The 19,664-nt window shown below is 40.2% G+C and overlaps 1 protein-coding gene across 2 annotated transcripts in view; it reads right to left on the bottom strand.

Moving 5' to 3' along the window:
• Positions 1-382: 382 nt before the first annotated feature.
• Positions 383-19,664, bottom strand: part of myo1b (myosin IB) — a 40,638-nt gene continuing 21,356 nt past the window's right edge. For both annotated transcript variants that reach the window (XM_022231344.2, XM_022231345.2), the window contains exons 8-27: positions 19,544-19,642; positions 18,913-19,019; positions 18,325-18,472; positions 17,535-17,743; positions 17,036-17,101; positions 16,394-16,561; positions 15,444-15,638; positions 14,581-14,751; positions 14,242-14,307; positions 13,702-13,769; positions 12,260-12,476; positions 11,608-11,757; positions 10,722-10,877; positions 10,044-10,118; positions 9,546-9,677; positions 8,735-8,841; positions 7,954-8,089; positions 7,348-7,500; positions 6,350-6,477; positions 383-5,401 (exon numbers count right to left, since the gene is read on the bottom strand). In XM_022231344.2, coding sequence (XP_022087036.2) covers positions 5,281-5,401; positions 6,350-6,477; positions 7,348-7,500; positions 7,954-8,089; positions 8,735-8,841; positions 9,546-9,677; positions 10,044-10,118; positions 10,722-10,877; positions 11,608-11,757; positions 12,260-12,476; positions 13,702-13,769; positions 14,242-14,307; positions 14,581-14,751; positions 15,444-15,638; positions 16,394-16,561; positions 17,036-17,101; positions 17,535-17,743; positions 18,325-18,472; positions 18,913-19,019; positions 19,544-19,642 — 2,672 coding nt within the window. In that variant the 3' untranslated portion in view covers positions 383-5,280. The remainder of the gene's footprint in view (positions 5,402-6,349; positions 6,478-7,347; positions 7,501-7,953; positions 8,090-8,734; positions 8,842-9,545; positions 9,678-10,043; positions 10,119-10,721; positions 10,878-11,607; positions 11,758-12,259; positions 12,477-13,701; positions 13,770-14,241; positions 14,308-14,580; positions 14,752-15,443; positions 15,639-16,393; positions 16,562-17,035; positions 17,102-17,534; positions 17,744-18,324; positions 18,473-18,912; positions 19,020-19,543; positions 19,643-19,664) is intronic.

Below are 19,664 nucleotides of genomic sequence, written 5' to 3'. Positions count from 1 at the left end.
AATCCCTTCCTTATGTGAACCATATGTTAACCTTTAATCTTTGGCCTTTAACTTTTCACTGGGTCAAAGGCCATGTCTTTTAGATAGACCTTTTCTTTGAAAGTTTCCAGGAAGTTTATGCTTGTTTGGCAACAACCTTTACCACAATTAAAATGTATAATTGCCTCCTCAGCATCGATATAGGAGTCATTTTCATTCAATACTTATTTATTTCTCCATTAAATATTTTAATGTTTGCCTGAAATGGTTGTAAAACTGTGAATTGTCCTGGTTTTGTAAACAAGGTCAGCCACGTTGGCAAAAATGACACTTTTGACAGAGCAAAATAATGGTCTATACATTGGGAAATATGGGAAGAATTAAGGTGCTAGATTAAAAAATGTGTCAGTACAATTTTTCAAATGATGTTTTATTTGATTTGATTAGAAATCATCACCAGGCATATGCCTTTCACTGTTTATGTACAATGTATGTATTATACAGATTGTTATTAATATTACAGGCACTCAATGTACATTAATTAGTTGCTTTTGACAGTTCCATTAGTACTATTAGCAAGGAAACAACCAGAAAAACAGACATTGCTGATATTTGTTCTCCATACCTAGCTATTATTCCCATGCATTCACAATGGCCAATACAAATGCTGGGATATGAATAGGAATTTGTTTTAAAGACACACCGATTTGCAAATAAAATTTGCCCACAGCACAAATTCGGAAAACCAGACTGCATTTTACATGAGGGTAACCCATCAAAATCAGGGCATCAAATGTGTCCATACATAAGTAGGCTCACATCAGTGGGTCTTAGTACAAGTTCAACTTTGTTCTTTTTTTTTTAAACAATCTGACGTTCACCGATTCAAAAGTTACACAGACTTGAAACTGATTTCATAAATAACTCTGCATGTAAACCTGCCAAAATTAAATGCAGTGATGAAAAATTTACATTACACCGAAATGATATCAAAGTTCTACTGAATAACCCAATTTGTCATACCTCTGTATTGGATACTATTTTGCCAGGATGACATAACCACATGTCACACTCACTGTTATACATCACATCAGTCAATGTGGTGTGATATTACATGCACACAAGCAACCCCATGGTGTAAAGGATAATGCACTAATAAGCCTTTTAGGAGTTAATTTTGACCCAAATCTGGTACACTGAGTTCTTTAAATTCATGTGAACATAACAGGAATTCTCCTTACTAAAACCACAGTTGCTATACTTCGTGATTCGGGGCAAGCTTTTGCTTAGTTACATAAGAGATGCCTTGCAACAGTACACTGTTCTCAATGGATAACAAGGGCACAAAGGAACCAGTCCATGCCAGAGATGGTGGCCGCTATACGAAAGCTTGCCCCGAATCACGAGGTATAGCAACAGTGTCTTTAGTCTGGGGAATTCAAATCATCATGTTTATATGCAGTCAGACAATTCAGTGCAAAAAATTTCATTCCAATTTAACTCGCAAATGGCTTATTGCTAACATATTCCTTTGCCGCCCATAATTTCCCCCCCAAAAAAAAAAACAAGTGAAAAACATCAAGACAGATATATGACAAGACAAATCTGCCTTTTGCAAGTTAAATTTGAATAAAATCTGGTACACTGAGTTCTTTAAATCCACGTGAACATAACAATTTCAATTGTCCATATTACAGACTCTATTGCTACACCTAATGATTCTGGGCAGGCTTTTGCTTAGGCTCCATCTGAATCTCTTGTCTAGAAGCTAGGTCTAGGTCTTCGCTCCATTGGAAATGCCTGGAGACGTGTAGACAATAGACCTAGCCGTAGCTCTGTTGACTGCTGAGATGTAGGACATGATGTTTGAACACTCTCGGATACGCATAGCACCCTTGGTTTCTGTACATGAAGTCCCCAACAGAGATTGCTTGAATGCAGTACTGTGCAGGAAGTGATAACATATCCAGCTTATGGACTGCTTTATGCAGAACAGAAAAGACTTACCGTGACACTAATTTGTCAGTTACTGGCAGAACATCAGTTATAGAGTTGTCATATATATGTAATTAAACTTGCTGAACCACTGAGAATACATCCACCTCTAAAACAGCACGGCACAGATTGAAGAACAATGACAAATAGGAACTTGGCTTTCTTTTCTCTGAAAGCCAACTTCAACAATGTGATTTCCCTTGAACGTACCTCATGGTTAAGTGGAAACATGCTTTTTTTCCCCTCTCTGTTCTTTAAAAGGAAAAACCGAGCTGGTTATCATATCGAGGAATGGTTTTGTCATATTTGAAAAGAAGGCACCAGACTAGACTTTTCTGTCAAAATTCCATTGAAAATGTTACTACTCCACCATCTCTAGTACTGTGTTTGACACCACAGGGACACCTTGCATAGTTCTAATTAGTACTTGGAAATGTTTCACCTTCAAAGATTTCAGCAGATTTGAATAAGACACGTGAAGAAGCAAATTGTACAAATATATTTTAGTACTTTCCCCAATACTGATTATATTTAATATAACTTGGTTTTTTGCATGACTAAATATCTATTGATACTGAAATGATTGGACCTGTACACTGATTACATTTCCTAAATTTTTAAATAGAAGTATGTGACACCACACCTGTACTAAAAGCCAACATCGGTCAAACTTGGCTTGGGTTGTTGATGCCGAGTGGCCATAAAAATGGACATTTGCCATATTTTTGGCATAACATTGGCGTAATACTTTGGTATTTCCTTTCAAACTACATGTTACTTTAACAGTGCCTTGTTCAAAAGCACCTGCTCTGAATGCTTGCTTGTTAGTTTTTGGTTGAATAAAGATTTACTGTCACTGCCAACAGTGACAGGAGCTGATATATATTACAAGTATATTTGAACTATTCCTAGGCTATGAAATCATAGATGCTTTCAGTAGTAACATGAGTAGTCTAGATGTCATAATAAATATTATTTAACAAATAAATAAATGTGCCAAACCTGCGAAGTACGGGGTGTACAGACACAAACCAGTCCTTTTCAACTGCTGTGTTCCGCTCACTGTGGATTACCCACGGCAAAATGAAAGCCAACAGAGGACTGCTGTGTCCACTGATCTTTTTCCCCAAAAAATGAAATTTGAAAGCAGAACATTTATCCAGTTATGAATTAATGGTTGCTTACTTTTCTTAGCTGGATCTATCTTGTTTAGAACCTTAAGAGAATAGCCAGCCCAGCAGCTGACTAAATTCTGATCAAAAAAGCTGTTGGTACATGAATAAACTTCAGTAACTGTTATATAAACAAACAAACAAACAAAACTTGAATGGCATGGTACCACTTTGAATCACCATTCCCAGAAGTGTAAGATACATGCATTCTAATTATCTTATTCATTAAACTTAAATTAGCACTTTGAATATAACATAGTACGGTATAACACACAGAATGTCACTCTTGTTTACAAGTCAGATTTAATGATGACAAGGACTAGAAATAAGGCAATTCCTGCTATGAACAGAGGCTCAATAGTTACATAAGAGGCAGACAACCAAGTACCATAATTTCTGGGAATCGTTTTCACACTCAAAATTTACACACACTGATTCCACAAACTCTACCCAAAATTGTAAGACTACATTATCATTTTGAAAAGCAAACGTCTCTGTGCACGACACTATGGAAGACACTGATGATTAGGCCATATATAAATATGTGTGTGGTATCACTCCCACACAAACTAAATATGTACACAAGTCCTACTTGGAGTTAATAGTATAACACAAACTTAAGTCAGCAATTTAAGTATCATGATTAGTAGGCTAGTTTGCTCTTCAAACATCATTTTTGTTAACTTTGCTTAGCATAAACATCATTGAGACAGACATAATTCCTTTGGCTTTCAACACTTGTCTTCAGAATTTCATGGAATGTGCTTCCACTACCAATTATACAAATCTGGTTTCTTTTCAGATATTTATATCAAACATGTTTGAGGAAAGGTCTGCAACTCTGCCAAAAGCTTCCATTTACAAAATCACTCTCGATAAAACATTTGCCTTCGGAAAGATTTTTCTCTCCAACTTAACTTCAGTCTTTGCCAGTGACAGTAGTTTTCAAATCATGGATATTGGAAGTGACCTGTCAATGTACATATGTCCTGAATGGGAGTGAATTTTAATACGGCTTTTAGAAGAATTGTCATGAATGCTAATTTCTGTAGAAAAACAAAATTGTACTTGCTGCAGAGGAACACTTGGTGGATGCTGCCAAAAGTGAATCCAAAATGTCTCAAACAGTTGATTAGCTAATGCGCAAAAATCCAACGCCAAAAATTTCCTCCATAAATTTGCTCGACAAGAAAACATGGTAATTCTTATGCAAACACAAAAAGTCATGAATCACAAACTCTGGAATGTTTACTTCACTTTTCATCATCACATGATTGCAAGTTTCTAGAAATACCAAAATCCTCATTTTTGCATAACAGTGTCTGATTTGGGGAGCTTCCATTTAAAAAATGTACGATACAAAAATGATAAAGGTACAGGCACTCCGACTCACATAACCAAAAAACCCTTGGGTTTTAATGTCAGTGGCAAAATAAGGAGCATGGATTCTGTGAACGGACAAGCTATACTAAACATGGAATTATAACTTCACAGATATGACTAGGGTGTTCGTCGCCCTCTATAGGTGAGTACTGTTACTGCCTTTTAACAGTATTTCGGAAACACACTACTAACCTCTTCTATAGAAAAAAACCCTCAACATTAGTTGACATTCACTTTGGCAAAGCAAGCATTTATGTCTGAGATGTTACCATCTGATGTATCAAGGAAAATATTTCTACACACCATGAACACACACAAAACTGACATTACTATGAAACTGATTCATAAATAAGAGGGGAAAAAAGAACAACATATTGATATTTTCATTCTTAAACTACATATTCCTGCCGATAACCTTGTCCAAAATGTCCATTTCTCAGATAAATAACAACCCCCTCTAAGAAGGGGTCTTGTAATACAGTCACATGCAATGTGTGTCAAAGGGAACATAGAGTTTTCAGTGCCAAATATTCTCATTCCTTTGCACTTCACCTTCTGTGAGGGCGCCAGACAACAGTCCGGTGACCACCAGCACTCACCCTCATGAATGCTCCTGTAAGCTGTGATCACGAGACATCTGCTGGTGAAGGGTTAACACTCCAACCTTGGTCTTGGATGAACTAGCCAGGAAACGGAATCCGTCCAAACTCAGAGGGAAATCCTACAGTCTTTTGCTGCACTTCACCTGTGCTCAGGCCATGATCTCCAGTTTGGCACCTTTCCTTTTGATGGAGGGGTTTGGATTCGACACGTTGACGTCCTGCGTGCAGACGGTGGCCTGCACTCGAGTACCATTGAAGTCCAGTGGGAACCTGCTCACAAAGAGACAATCCAATTACCCAACACTGAGGATGACCTCCAAGCTTTCCATTTTAATCAGATGCTGCCCGGTCTAAATTGAAGTTGCATGACGCCTTGTAAAGAGAGTCCAGATTGTGCAGTGTTACGTAATTTTATGTTGTTCCCGAAACTGGCCGAAAGCGGCCAGATTAGCGTATTGTATCGCTCATTGCAAGAGCACTGGAGCGCTTTTGTCCCCAGTCGTAATCTGCCCACACTGAATGCCACAAATAGTGGTATACTGTTTCAAGACAATGACGGATTTCCTCCGCTATTGACAACTGAAAAAATGTTGGCAAATTCCCAGCAGCTCGGTCTTTTGTTCCGAGTACGGTCTTTTGTTACAAGGCCCAGCTCCTTTGTCTGATTTCGGGCACCCCAGCATATAAATCTAAGGTCTCCGGTACCAGGAACCCCGGCACAAAGTGGTTAAAACCCTTAACTTCCCAGATCCTTCAAAATCCACCAACAGGTTTTAGTAGTGTCTGCAAGAAACTGTACCACTGTCCCTTTGCAGGGGGCTTGAGGCCCTCTGAAAGTGCAAGTAAAAAGACAGGGCTGCTGGCTTTCTGCACATTCGTAAATGCTCCTTGAAAAGATCTCCACATGGATTTCTCCAAGATCGGCACAGGACAGGATAGGTCTGATAAAAATGTTGTTATGAAATAAACTGCAACGGAGGCAGATGGTAAAAAAAGATATTTGCAAACTAGTCAAAATGGGGACCACTGCAAAAAGAAAAAAGGGCTAGAAAAAAGCCAGTTAAATAGGTTGAATGGTACAACTGATTTTCCATGTCTGTTTAAGAATACATATGGAAACTGAGAGCTGAAAAGTGATTCATTTCATTGAAATCACTGGCTAGAAACTTCCTTCAAGGAAGTAGAAGAGAGAATAAGGGGAGAACGCTCTCTACACACCTGTCGGTCACCTTGACGGACACGTCTTGATTGGTTGCCGTCCGTATGCTACGCTGGAACTTGGTGACCAGCTCAATGGCTTTGTCTGACAAAATCACAAAGTCACCTTTCTTTGTGTGCTCACTTCCCTTGGGGTGAAACCAAGTTTAAAAAGTCATTAACTAAAAATATACCGACCACTAGAGAGATTCTTCAAGAAATGATGCTGTTGCACACGGTTACAGCTTTACAGCCTCAAAAATCAAGTTCAAGCAACATCATGGCAAGCTTGGGTGAACTTTGAAATGGTATCTCAACCAGACAATGTCACCTTAACCACAAGAATCTGGACAAGGTTCTCAACTTTGAGTCTGCGAGTTTTACTTGCAAATCCTTTGCCCCGACTCCAAATATGAAGCAAAGCAGAGCAGCTCTGCTGTATGTTAGTGAGGCAGGCACATATCTTAATATACTCTCTACTGTCACCTGTTTCATGGACATGCAAATGTCCAAAACCCAGGTATCAAAAAAATAGTTTATGCAACAGTCCAAAACTTTGCCCACTTTAGAGTCACACAAGCTTTTTCTGAAGTTAACCACTTGATGCTAGATGACGCGCAAACACACAAACATTTCCGTATTTGTTCAACAGAGGGCGTGTACAGTTTTAAGACTGTTTTTTTCATTTCCACGGTTGACATATGAATGCGTCGTGCTTGGTTACGTCATAAAGAAATTGCAGTTTGGAAGAATTTGAAGGAAAAAACCTGCCCCGGCAGCTTTTTCGGGTAAGAAAATCTGACATCTGAATCTAACTGGTTCAGAGTAAGCTTTGCTTCCAACTTGGACACAAATCACTTGACAATTATCGGAAGCACAACTCAAGGTCACGATATTTGAAATTAAGAAATGTGTCCACTACTCTCCTTTTTATATCCTCTGTCTTTGACTTTTTTCAAAAATAAAATTTCCTTTGCATAAAGGTTGAGGGATTCTTAATAAAAATTCAGCGTGATTACCTTTTTTAGGTGCAAGACGACGAACCCATCACAGTAAGGGCTGACTGTGAAGCCAGCGACGTCAGCCAAGGGGACACGGCTCTTGAGGGCTAGCGTCTTCTGGTCCATCATCAGGAAGGAGCTGGTGGTCAGCACAAACAGCTGGGAGTGCATCTGAGGACGCAACAAGAGGAAAGGGAATGGAAAAGAGGTGAAGGGAACCAACTGAAACAGCTGTCGCTGCTACAATGAAAGCACTTCCAATAAGCTATCTACCTGTGTGCAAGTGCTCCCTCACTGGTCACAAAGAGAGAGGCTGGTACGACAACTTTTGGTCCCTGTAATTACAATCACTCAACAGGTGTCTGGTCCCCACACCTATGGAACAGGAATGCATGTCCACGTAGTGTGCCATCCCACGGGAGATCGATGCCCGACTAGAAAATAAAGATTCCTTTCTTGTTCATTCAGAGCTCCTGGTTCCATTAAAACTTGACAAGTGTGTTTCTTTTTCATTCTTTTGGGCAGGTGAAAACTGACTTCATCTAAAGTTATCCCCAAAGTTTCTGCGAGTATCCCGACTGTCTGTATCGCTGACCCTTCCACACAACATCAAGGTTAACATACCTTTCCATTCCCTCTGTTGATCTTGTTGATGACATCAGCAAATACAACGTGCTGCTCGTTGGTTGCTGAGTAGGTCTTGTTGTACTTGGCGTTGGCACGCAGCCGCACATAGTCACCCTGGAAAGCTCTGGACACACTGTAATCCAGACATACGTACAGGAGACACTATTAGGACAACTCCACAGCTTTTGAAATGACAGAACCCCAGTTTTCACACTCTCAGCAAACCTCTTCCTTTAAAAAGTAAGACATATGCAAGATTTTATCTACAGAGACTTGCACTAAGTGGCACAGTTGGTCAGTGCATGAAGCATTCATCCCTCATCACTCTGACGTGGTCTTGAGTCCCGCGCCAGTTTATATATAGGAAGAGTTAATTCTCTCCTACGCAACGACGGTTTTTCCTCCCTCTGTAAAAATCAACACTGACGACTGCTGGCTAAGCACTGTCGTCAGATGTGGGTTGTTTGGCAGTTGCCTGAGGTGCCTTTATATGTCCTCAGCTCAGTCATATTTTAGTTTAGTGTCTTCATGAGTATTTGACAATTTATTGTATGAAATTTGCACTCAATGTATGAATAAATTACTATTATTAAATAAAGCTTGATTAATGAAATCAAATCTTGATATCCAAGGCACCTCTGAAATACCAAAATGATTTAAACAGGTGACAATTTTTATGGAGATGCAAGCCTAGTTTTCCGCAAAATAAGCCCTAAGAAAATAAACTTTTACAATTAGGTAAGGCTGTAGCCAGCTTGAAGCAAATTGTTGGCAGTACCTCTTGGAGTACAGGGTCTTCTTGTCCTTGAAGAGGATGCTAGCTGTTACTTTCTCTCCAAGTCGCATCCTGGTGGGCTCGTCAAATCTTTTCCGATACTGCTTAGCCTAGGGACGGCAGAATCAAAAGGAAAACAGAACAATCAATTTGTTTATCTGAAATCCAATCTCTGTCATAAACAATCATGTCCTTTCTGAGCTTGACCTCACGGACCAACCTTAATACCACATGTGACACATACATGTACATTAATCATTAATTTTTTGGGGTTGATACTTGTAAAGATTTTCAGCGAATGCCGACCATTTGCAATCCAACCTAACAAAATGAGTCATAAGTGGCTTGAGCAACTTATGAGTTTAAGGCCTTTAAATTAAAGGAATCTTATTTGATGCAAGTCAACGGGACTCTTCAACAGTTTTCACCCACATCAATGTCTGTGTTTATAGGTAAAAGCAAAGAGTTTGTTGCTCTTTCCTACTGCTTGAATAACTATTACAAAATATGACAGGCTGCGATACAGTAATCCCATTCATTTGTCATACAGTTTAAAAAACCAAAACTAATTTCAGATAAGAAATAGACTGAGAAAACCTTGTAATTTTGTGATGCGTTTGATTCAAACAGCGTTGTGTTTTTAAGCCAAATGGGCAATATTCTCAAAGAAAGTTTAGGCACAAGTTGGGATACTGTGGTCACAGCGACAGAAACAACGACTCTATCTCCTCTGTAATAAAGCTGATGTCTTCATGTCCCAAAGCTTATTATTCTTTCTCTCAGTGAAAGGAGTGAACAGATTCTGAGGACTCACCCTCCACCTGACGAAGATGTCCTTGAGTTGCTTGTGGGCCTTGGTGTGTAGGACGGAGCAAGGAGGCCAGGAGTAGTCTAGAGGGGACATGGTGGGTAAGTGCTGCTGCAAACGCCGGAGATAGCGTGTGTGCTGTAACAAAACCAAATGAAGGAAGCAAACTGGTAAATGAGGGCCTCTTTGTTTCATATATCTCAATATGTGTTCCAAACACCAGTTCGGTCCACCAATTAGGCCGATCTGCTGATCACACTTCAGATCCATGAGAAAAACAAACAAGCCCTGAAACGATAGTAAAACATTGGATTTTCAGTCCAAATTCAAATTAGGTCTATCAGCCAAAACGATGTCACAGGACATCCTCAGCGACCCCCTTCAATGGTCGAAAGTATCGTGTGAGGTTTGGTCCAGCATGACTGCCTCAGATCACTTGGGAATGTCAGTAATACCATAACCACAACAAACTCCACTGATTTGAATAGAGGGTTTACAACTTACATTGCATCTTTGCAGGAAGGCTACAATCTTGGGGGCAGCATTGGACCTAAAGCGTTTCCTGTGTTCCTTTCGAACCTGAGATAATAAAAAGGAAAAACAGCCCCAATAATTCAAGTGAATTATCACTTGCAAAGTAATAGGGGTAACTCTCTACCAAAGAAAAATTACCAAAGAGATATTCAAGTGACACTCTGATTTGAACATGGCTTCAAACAACTGAAGCTGAAAGTGGTTTTTTTTTAGCTTGTCAACATTCATACAATAATACAATGCTTTAAGATGGGTTTTGCTTATTTCTGGTGTTTGGTCTGGATTGAAAAAGAAAAGACGATTGTTAGATAGGAACTTCATTGAATAAATCCTGGAAAAACACACCATATAAAGTATGGAAGGTTCTGCAATACCATGGTGGAAGTTCATCTCTTTTCTGAGTTGTGTGGTTCTCCAACAACTGGTTGTATCAACTTGACATTTCTGTTTGTCATCAGAAGACCGATCCCTACAGCTTTGTCAAAATCCAATGCCGAATCCAGTGCTTTCTAAAGAACACAATTTGACTTTGGCTACAACTTCCCAGCTTTAATACACAGCCCACGCATGGGGTACAGGTCTGGTCAACCAAGAGTGCCATTGGCAATGACAGGCTTACTAGACTCTTCCATGGAAAGTTCTACCCACCTTCCATCCCAGGAAGTATTTGTGAACGATGTTGGCTGCCCACAGGCACTGGGCTTGATACCGTCTTTTCCTGAACTCCTTGCGGGCCTGGTGGCCTCGGTAGAAGGACGCGATGGTGATAGCTGCATTACGAGTCTCCACATATTTCTTTCTCTCCTACATCATTCCAAAACAAACCCCCCAAACTGGCCATGATTACGCAACTCTTGAACTTGATTTTTGGGTTTCAAATGCTACAGAAACAGCAAAACCTGAGTGACTACACCTCTAAGCATTTACAATAAGGGGGCTAACAATTCTGACATCTGGGAAAATCCTTACAAATCACACCAATCCCTCCCTTCCAACAATTTCTGCAAAATGCAAATACTGTAACTTATCAATCGTTTAACACGCTTTGAGTGAAATCTGGTTTCATATATATGTTAAGTTAAAAAAGTCAGAGTTTATTTTGTTAGCATGCTCATTGAATTCAAATTCAGTTTCTTTATTAAAAAATTATCAGGTGTTAAATTAAGAGTGGTATCAGATACATAATTTGCTTCTACAACCATCATCTAATTGTGTTAGTTCTCTTAGATGTTGTAAAAAATCGAAAACAAGCATTCCAAGATGAACTGAACCGAAGGTTTGCAAAATACAAAATGCATCTGACTTAGAACTCAGCCACAACAGTTCAAACATGTCCCCTCATGACCAGCAGGTAGTCTGAAGTTCATGACAGTGCCTGAACAAAGCAACATCTACCAAAATACTGAACAAAAATTAATCCCACCTCTTCTTCTCTGCCGAAATCCATTCTTTTCACAATGAAGCCAAAAAAATAATTGGTCTGAGATACTTTAAGATGGGGGAAAACAGATCTTGGGATGGAGCAGGCCTTTACCTTGTAGCCCCGGAAACGAGTCTCAATGAGGATGGCGCTCTGCCTCATCAGCTGGAAGCTTGAGTAGGCCTTCCAGCCACGGTAGATTTTCTGGAGCAGGGTGGCGAGGCCCTCCATCCGACGATGCCGTCGCTCCTCCAAGTCAAACAGCTGAAAAGGGAGATTGTAGACTCGGTCAAACCACAAGGGCCAATCACACACAAAACCTACAATGATTGTGTCATTGCCAGAGGACTTAACAGAGCACCAGCTGGCTGCTATGGAGGGTCCCAAATTAAACAATAGGGTAACTCTCTGCACTGAGGTGTCCCACACATTACAGTGCTGAACCTCAGGAAATCTCCAGGTGAACCTAGAGTTTACCTCTTGTTTCATTTTACAGTTTCCTTTAATAAATTGTTTGGCCATTCTTTCAAACTTCAGTCCCAGACTTTTTTAAAAACCACTTTGAAATACACCTAACATCAAAAGGATGTCAAATTGTTTTCACATATTGAATTAGAATATAAAATTGAACAAAATGAGCATCTTGGTAAAATTTCACTACCTGGACCCTTTAATCCAAACCATGACAGCCTGGATCAATGAAAGAACAGATGTTTACTGATTGCCAACAGTAGCTAGCCTAACGGATAAACTGCTGCAAGCTTACTGTTCGCGGGTTGCGGATGAAGATCTTGCTCCTCCCAAACGCGTACTCCTCCCTGGTGACCTTGAGGTGTGTCAGGATCTCCCGCACTCCATCCTGGGGCTGCTTATGCCAGTTGGGCCAGGTGGACGGACACAGCATCTTGTAGCGCTTCAGGAAGGCCTCGTATGGCTGCCGGAAGGCGTACCCTGCCCGCCGCACTCTCACATTCTCCATTAAGCTGTCACGTCAAAACAAACCCACTCCAACATTTGTATTGTTTCCTCGTCACCACTTTTGAAAGTGACAAATAACGCTTTGAATGGTGTTCTTGATGTTAAACTAATGCATATGGACTTCAGCACAGTATGTAGTCAGTGGTGTCAGTGAACATTCAAAATTAAAGGAACCAGGAAATGAATTTTTCTTAGAATCACTTTTTGTGTATCTCTGTACTCTTCTTCCATGCATGAAGACTGTTTGACATCATTTTGTAAGTTATGTTAACTGAACGGTGCACTTTTTCAATCATTAAAAATTGACAAAGCATTTCTGGACAAGTGAGGGCGCTTTTGCTTTGATGTAAATCCAGGAAGACATGGTTCAGGTTGCATGCTTTCATGTTCAAATTGTGAATCCCAAATTTGCTATCTGGGAACATTTCTGTGAAAAAGGATTTTTGCTGGAATATTGCCATAAACTTACACAGCAATAAGTTGCCAAAGAAAATAAAATCTGCTACAGCAACGGTTAAAAAAATCTAGAAATTTTCTGTGCACAAATCAGTGCAACACTGAGATTCAGTGCCTTGGTGGACATCATAGTTCTGCTCATGAATATGCAAATATGCACTAGCATAAAACAAAAAATGTCAAAATGTGGGTTAAAATAGCAAAACAGAAATTTAAAAGAAGGTTGATTGAAACCCAAAGATGCAATTTAAAAGGTTTATAGTAAAATTTATAACAATATTTTTATTTCCTGGTTCCTTTAAAGTTGAAAACGGCTGGCAACTAGCTGAAATGTAAACACTTCCCATACATTTTGTACACACCAGGTGCACAAAAAAGCTGAAATTCAGGGTCAACATAAAAAAAAAATGAAATCAGCTAAAAAAATGAATTCTCACACCCCTGACAACCTTATGATAATAAATTAGCTGCTTGATTTTGGTTTGCTGGTGATAAATGAGTGTGGGATTTGTTATAATCGAGGACACATTTATTTATTTAGCGGGTGGTGGGTGAGAGTTACACCAACCATTTGTCCTGAAGGCACAAGGCTATTTACACCTCACATTGACCAAAACAGCCACCCTTGCCTGAACAAGATTAAAACTACCAATTCAATAAAGGTGCAGTCTGTGTGGGGGTGTCCCTTTTTTTTGAGGGGGGGGGGTTGCAAAACATGATGAGCAAGTGCTTTTGATTTAGTGTGGAAGAGGAGAAGATGTTTGAATTTTTTACCCGAGATATCTGACTTGATGTCTAACCAGCTTCTCATCAAACACGTCGCTCTTTTTGTAATCATTAGGCTGAAATGTGAAAAATAAAAATTATCGTAACAAGCCACATCACTCTATGTCCATCAAGCCGATATAAGGGTTTGGAAATAAAGTATGGGATTTGAACACTTTTTTCATTTTTCTAAATATCAGCAATGCAACATTTAGCATCTCCCCAATTCCTGCAAACCAACTTGGAGGTTTGATATTCCACCCAAATCAGTCTGCAGCCTGGCAACAAGGTGCGAGTCAATCAAAGTGTCCAATGCATCAGCATTTTGGATGCAGGCTGCCCATTCATAAAGACACTGAGGACCCCAAGCACCAAACACTCTTTGGATCTTTTCAGCGTGCTCTCCATGACACAAAGAAACTCTGCACTTTGGTCAGATGTTCTAATACTTGCCAACGTCTCTACAGGGTAGCACTTATTTTTCATGACCTATCAACGGTTTACTCCTCTTCAGCTGTCTAACATCAATAGCATGAAGGGCTGTCCTACCTTGATACACCTGATGTAGTTGGGGTTCTTGGCCAGGAGATTCTTCATGAGTTGTGCCACAGATAGCTGAAGAAAGCAGAAAGTGTACTTGGAAAATCAAACAGGAAACATTTGGGAATCACAGTCATACTAAAGTCTTTTTTAATAGAAACAAGCAGATGTGTGAGTCACTATGAAGCCTATAAGTTCAATGTTTGCTCCTTAATGCTCCCTAATGCACTTGGCTGATTAACTGCAGTTCATTTTGTTTCAAGGAAACGAAGAACCACAACTTACGAAAGACCACATTTTTGAAGTATTGGACATGCTCATTTATATCACTTGAAACACTCCACCCACCCTGAACTGGAATCCAGTCGTAGGGGGTCTCTTGTTGGAGCCAAACTGTGGGTTTCCCTCGGGGAACATCTCCTGCAGTAGCATGTGCTCACACTTGAACATCAATTCCGACAGGTCTCGGAACAGGAGATCATTATTCTTGTCAATAAAACCATCCACTTCATAGGTCACCTTTGCAAATAATAAAAAAGTTTTAAGTCACAGCATTTTTGAGGATTGGTCATTATGAACTGAACTTCTTGGGTTCAACTACAATGGGAGTGATGTAAAGAATTACTTTAGTCTGTTATCCAAAGTTGAGTTCAGTAACCTGGTCATCTCGGACTTTCTACACATCAGCCTTCCCGGCTAATCTGAAAATGGTTCAATGCATTTCCACAAGAGGATGTCACTACAAACAATCTTGATAGAAAAGTGCAAAATAAATAGTCCTTCCTCAAGAAGAAACAAGAGGGGAAGTACAAGTAAACCTATTGGGGAACTACGCATAACTATACATTGTTTATGACTGACTTTTCCTTGAAATACAAGTCCCAAGTGAAAGTGTGGTCTATGCACTTAAACCTGAGCCAATGAGATTACAGGGGTGGAAAAACTTGTCACAGGGTAAAGCAACAAATATCAGAATACATAAGGAAATGCAAGGCAGTATTTGTGTAATGTAAGCATGTCACACTCAATTTAATTAACAAAACACATCACCGTCAAAAACCAATGAAATTACTCTATCCAAGACACAGCGCCACAGTCACTGAGATAAAATTTGGTACAACTGTGACGTCTTGATTTGGGGGGGGGGGAATTCAAATAGCTATAACCAGGTTTAGCAACACGAAACAATAATCAAGACCCAGTAACTTTACCTCTCCGGCATAGTGCTGTAATCTGAAGCTGGAGTGGTTGATGGTCTTGTCTGATTTCAGCTTGGCCCGGCTCTCGTAGTGCTTGTGGCCAATGATGTACTGGGACGCGTTGAGTCGGTTCAGGAAGGTGTCGTCGCTGACATCGCCCGGTCGCAGGCACTCATCATCCAGCATGGCCAGAATGCCTGCTTTGTTCTGAAAGGATGGCAGGAGATTGAAGGTTTCAAGAAAGGGAGAGAATGACGGAGTGAAGAGGGCATTGACCGTTCAAGACTCCAGACCAATCTTGCAGATAGTAATCTAATGATGTTCGCTCATGTTTGAGAGTAGACAACTCGGCATAGATATTGCAGCTTATTTTCTACAGGTATATTTTCCACAGGTATAATAGTTTATACAGGTTGGTTACACTTAATTTTACTGAGTTTTGGTTACTGGCCAAAACAAACATACATTATTGACTCCTGTAAAAATGGGAAAATTGGCACATGTAGAATAATCCTAGAATGACACACAGAATCATATGCCTTGCTGGCTAGTAAGGTAATTAAATTGTTCTCAGGACCACAATAACAGTTGTTCAAGTCTTTTCAACATATTCAAATCGAGTTGAATAATTAACTCAACACATTCAAATTCAGCTGTACAAATACTTAATTCTTGGTACTGAACAAAAACAAAAAACTTATAAGAAAGAAAAATTACACTTCATTTTGGAGCTAGGGTAAGCACACACTGTGTCACGTACTAACCTCAATAGTGCTTTACAAGTCGATTACAATTCCTTTATAACTCATACATGTAGGTCCAAACTCATCGCAACTGGTAAAGTCAATCTATTATGGCCATAGCACATTTTGCCCAAAGCTCAGGTCGTTTCAACAGACCAGCAAACAACTGATGGCTGGAGACGGGAGTTTTTGATTGGAGAGAGCCGAGATTCCTCATACCTTGTCTATCAGTTCACAGATGGGGATGTTGTTGAAGAAGTCAATGTGCGTCCACTCGATGCCCTCCACAATGTATTCCTCCTGTTCCTGCTGCAGCGTCAGCTCAATGAAGATCTGCTGCAGCTTCTCGTTGCAGTAGTTGATGATGAACTGCTCAAAGCCATTCCTCTGTGGAATCGACAGAGAAAAATACTTGCTATCATGCCGAATGCTCACTGGGAACAATATGGGAACAGCAAAATAACTGCTTGTCTGCGCCATTAACCTTAAAAAGAAGAAGGTGCCACTGGACCAACTTTCCTGGGTCTGACAAACACTAAAAAGTTTAAAAATCTGCCGAGGCTGAGAATGTTCTCTTAATAATAATGGGTTTGTGGCCAAGTAGATTGAGTGATACTGCAGGTTGCAGGTGACTAGTGCAATGGTGAATTCCGTTCAGCAGTTGAGTTAGCTTAGACAAAGCTTTCAATCTGCACTCCATGAAACTAATTAGGGTCTTTACCATATGCCAGCACGAAACATTCTCATAAACAAAAATATTTTCTTATTGCTTTCAAACATGGGAAACACATGCCTTGCCCTAACGGGTGGAGTTTATAAGGTATTTCTACCCCAGCCTGGCTCTATAAATCTGGTACTCACCTCAAAGATCTCAAATCCATAAATGTCCAAGACTCCCATGACTTTCTTTCTGCCACCCATCTTGACCTGTTAACAATACAAACATATAAATACAAGACTTAGGAAAACTTATCTGCACAAAGTCAGACAGTCCTACTTGAGGCCTGCCAATGCAAACAAATGAAGACACAACCACAGGGGCAGGACGGCTCAATGGGAACACCAATGAAATGGTAGTACATATGCCTCTGGTAAAAATCTTGTAATCAAACATGAAGCAAGATTTGAAACTGCCACCTTTGAGAACCACTGCAGTGGTTCTACTGACTAACCTGTCCAGCCACTCATTTGGTAACCTCCCAGTCTGTCAATTGAGAGCACTAGCCTGGTTCTACTCAAGGCAAACGTGCCATGTCAACAGGGATCATGCCTGGTAGCAGTGATTAAGCTACAAACAAGGGAACTGACAGTCAAGGGTACCTAAACTTTCTTCAAATCTTGACTTGGTTTGTCGACCTACCCTGATGCTCTCGTTTATGGTCTTGACAATCCAGGTGAACAGTCTGTCGTAGATGGCCTTGCACAGGGCATCCCTGGCATAGAACGCCTGGGAGGCACTCAGCGTGGTAACGACTTTGTCCCCCTTGCCGCCACGGACTGTCCGCTTGGTCAAGGCATGCATCACATCGTGCCGTTCACACTGTAGCATGTCACATACATCATCTAATTCTGGAAGAATTTGTTAGAGAGACAAAGGCTTTGTTAGTTCATCATTCAGTAGTCAAATTCCTGAGCTACATGTCGTAATTACCGATTCAGCGATGTTATTTCTGCATCTGCCACTTCCCTTATTTTCTATTTAAATTGCATGGACTACCTAAAAAAAGCTTTCCATTTCGATACGAGTTTCATATCAAGGACGATACCTTTGAAAAGATGAACAAACTTTCTGTCAAATAATTTGAAAACAGGTCGGACAAATGCTAAGTTGGGAGGATTTGTGAAGTCTTTGATTTCACGTTTCTCAAGCAGTACAGAGCAAAACATAAATATGTCTATGACTGCTTATAAAATCTCAGCTTTGCCGGCAGTATAGCTTCAAAATCATTTTAAAAAATGTTTACAGTTGAAAAAACTTGAAATACTCCACACTTTGGCCTCAAAGGGAACAGGTCAACTTCTCTGTAGCAGAAAGTGGAGCAGAAGATTAAACAAAGGAAACTGGAACTTGGCGCTGTGGCTGGAACAAGGAGGCAAGATTTGGCAAATTCCATTGATATATCAATAAACAGATCCTCTAGGAATCTTACCATCTTGGTTGGTGATCTTGACTCCCTCTGTACCATTCATGGTCACATAGGCTTCAAATTCCATATTGCCCAGCTTCAGGATGCTAGCTAACAGCTGGTAAATGGCTAGAATCTCCTCATCACTGAAGCCGATGATCTGCATGGCTTTCTGGATGATCCCCCCCCCAAAAAAGAAACAACTTCATTATCAGTACCAGCCAACTAAAATCCAAGCCTGGCAGTGTTTGCACAGCAGACAATAATCTACTGACAACAGTTGCCCAAGTGGTGTGTGAGTAGGTCATTGCTGACCAACAATGAGGCAGTCAAAAGTCACCTACTGACTACTGTAAACTGGCCGCTGTTACCAATGTGGTAAGTGAATATTTCTATGTGACAGAAAGATTCGTATTACAAGCGGATACATTTTGCCTCTGAAAAACAGGCTGTCAACAGCCATCTGTGTTCACTGCTCTTGCCACAATGGAACACAAATGGCACAACTGACAGCAAATTTTCCACATCACGGATGCCGGCCATCAAGAGCTGAAAGTCGGGTCATCAGTAGCCACCCACAGACAGGTGATGCAACACAAAACATCTGTTTACCTGTGTGATGGAAAAGTTTTCCTTGTCATTGATGTTGCTTGCCATCTGCGGGCCACTCTGGCTCAGGAAATGATGGCATTTGGGATCCCGCTCCAACCCAAGTTCCTCTGCCAGTCACAAAACAAACGAACTAATGGATTTCAACAAGCAATAACGGAATCGGGAAAATGGTTGTCCAAGTAATAATCTGTTTCCAACGAAGAAGTAAACTAATGTAAACAATCATTTTGGCCAAGCCTTGCTGTAATGCAGCCAAATCTGAACAAACAAGGAAACCTAGCATCTCTTCAAATAACCAAGGATATGTTGGGAACTTGACTACAGGAAAAAGAGAACAGCTTGTGAGGGAAACCTGACATTCAGTCTCTCTTTACATACAACAAGCTGTGACTTAACTACTGGTCACAAATTGCTGACAATACATCAATGTGTTGCTGTTTTTTCTTAACTTCAGGTATGATTCCGTACTGATTTCACAGAACAAAATAAATAAAATTACACAGAAGTGCAGTTTATTGTAAACAACTGATGAAAACCATCTACAAACAACATTTGAGGCTTTTGAAGACTTATGAACAATTTGTCAGCACTGAAAAGAACATTTGAGCGATTATCAGATGTCTTTCTTTACCAAGCAAAAGTTGGGGTCCTCCTGAAAGCAACTGGTAGAATATGTGGAAGTTTCTCTCTCCTTTGCACTGAATGACTACACGAGACTTCTCCAGCAGATCTGCGAAAATAATGCAAACAAG

The sequence above is a fragment of the Acanthaster planci genome, linkage group LG08 (genome assembly GCF_054643075.1).
Source record: "Acanthaster planci isolate LZ-2023a linkage group LG08, COTS_SCS, whole genome shotgun sequence".
NCBI classification, from domain to species: domain Eukaryota; kingdom Metazoa; phylum Echinodermata; class Asteroidea; order Valvatida; family Acanthasteridae; genus Acanthaster; species Acanthaster planci.
Note: the sequence above shows the minus strand (reverse complement) of the source record. Positions and strands in the feature narration are given on the sequence as shown.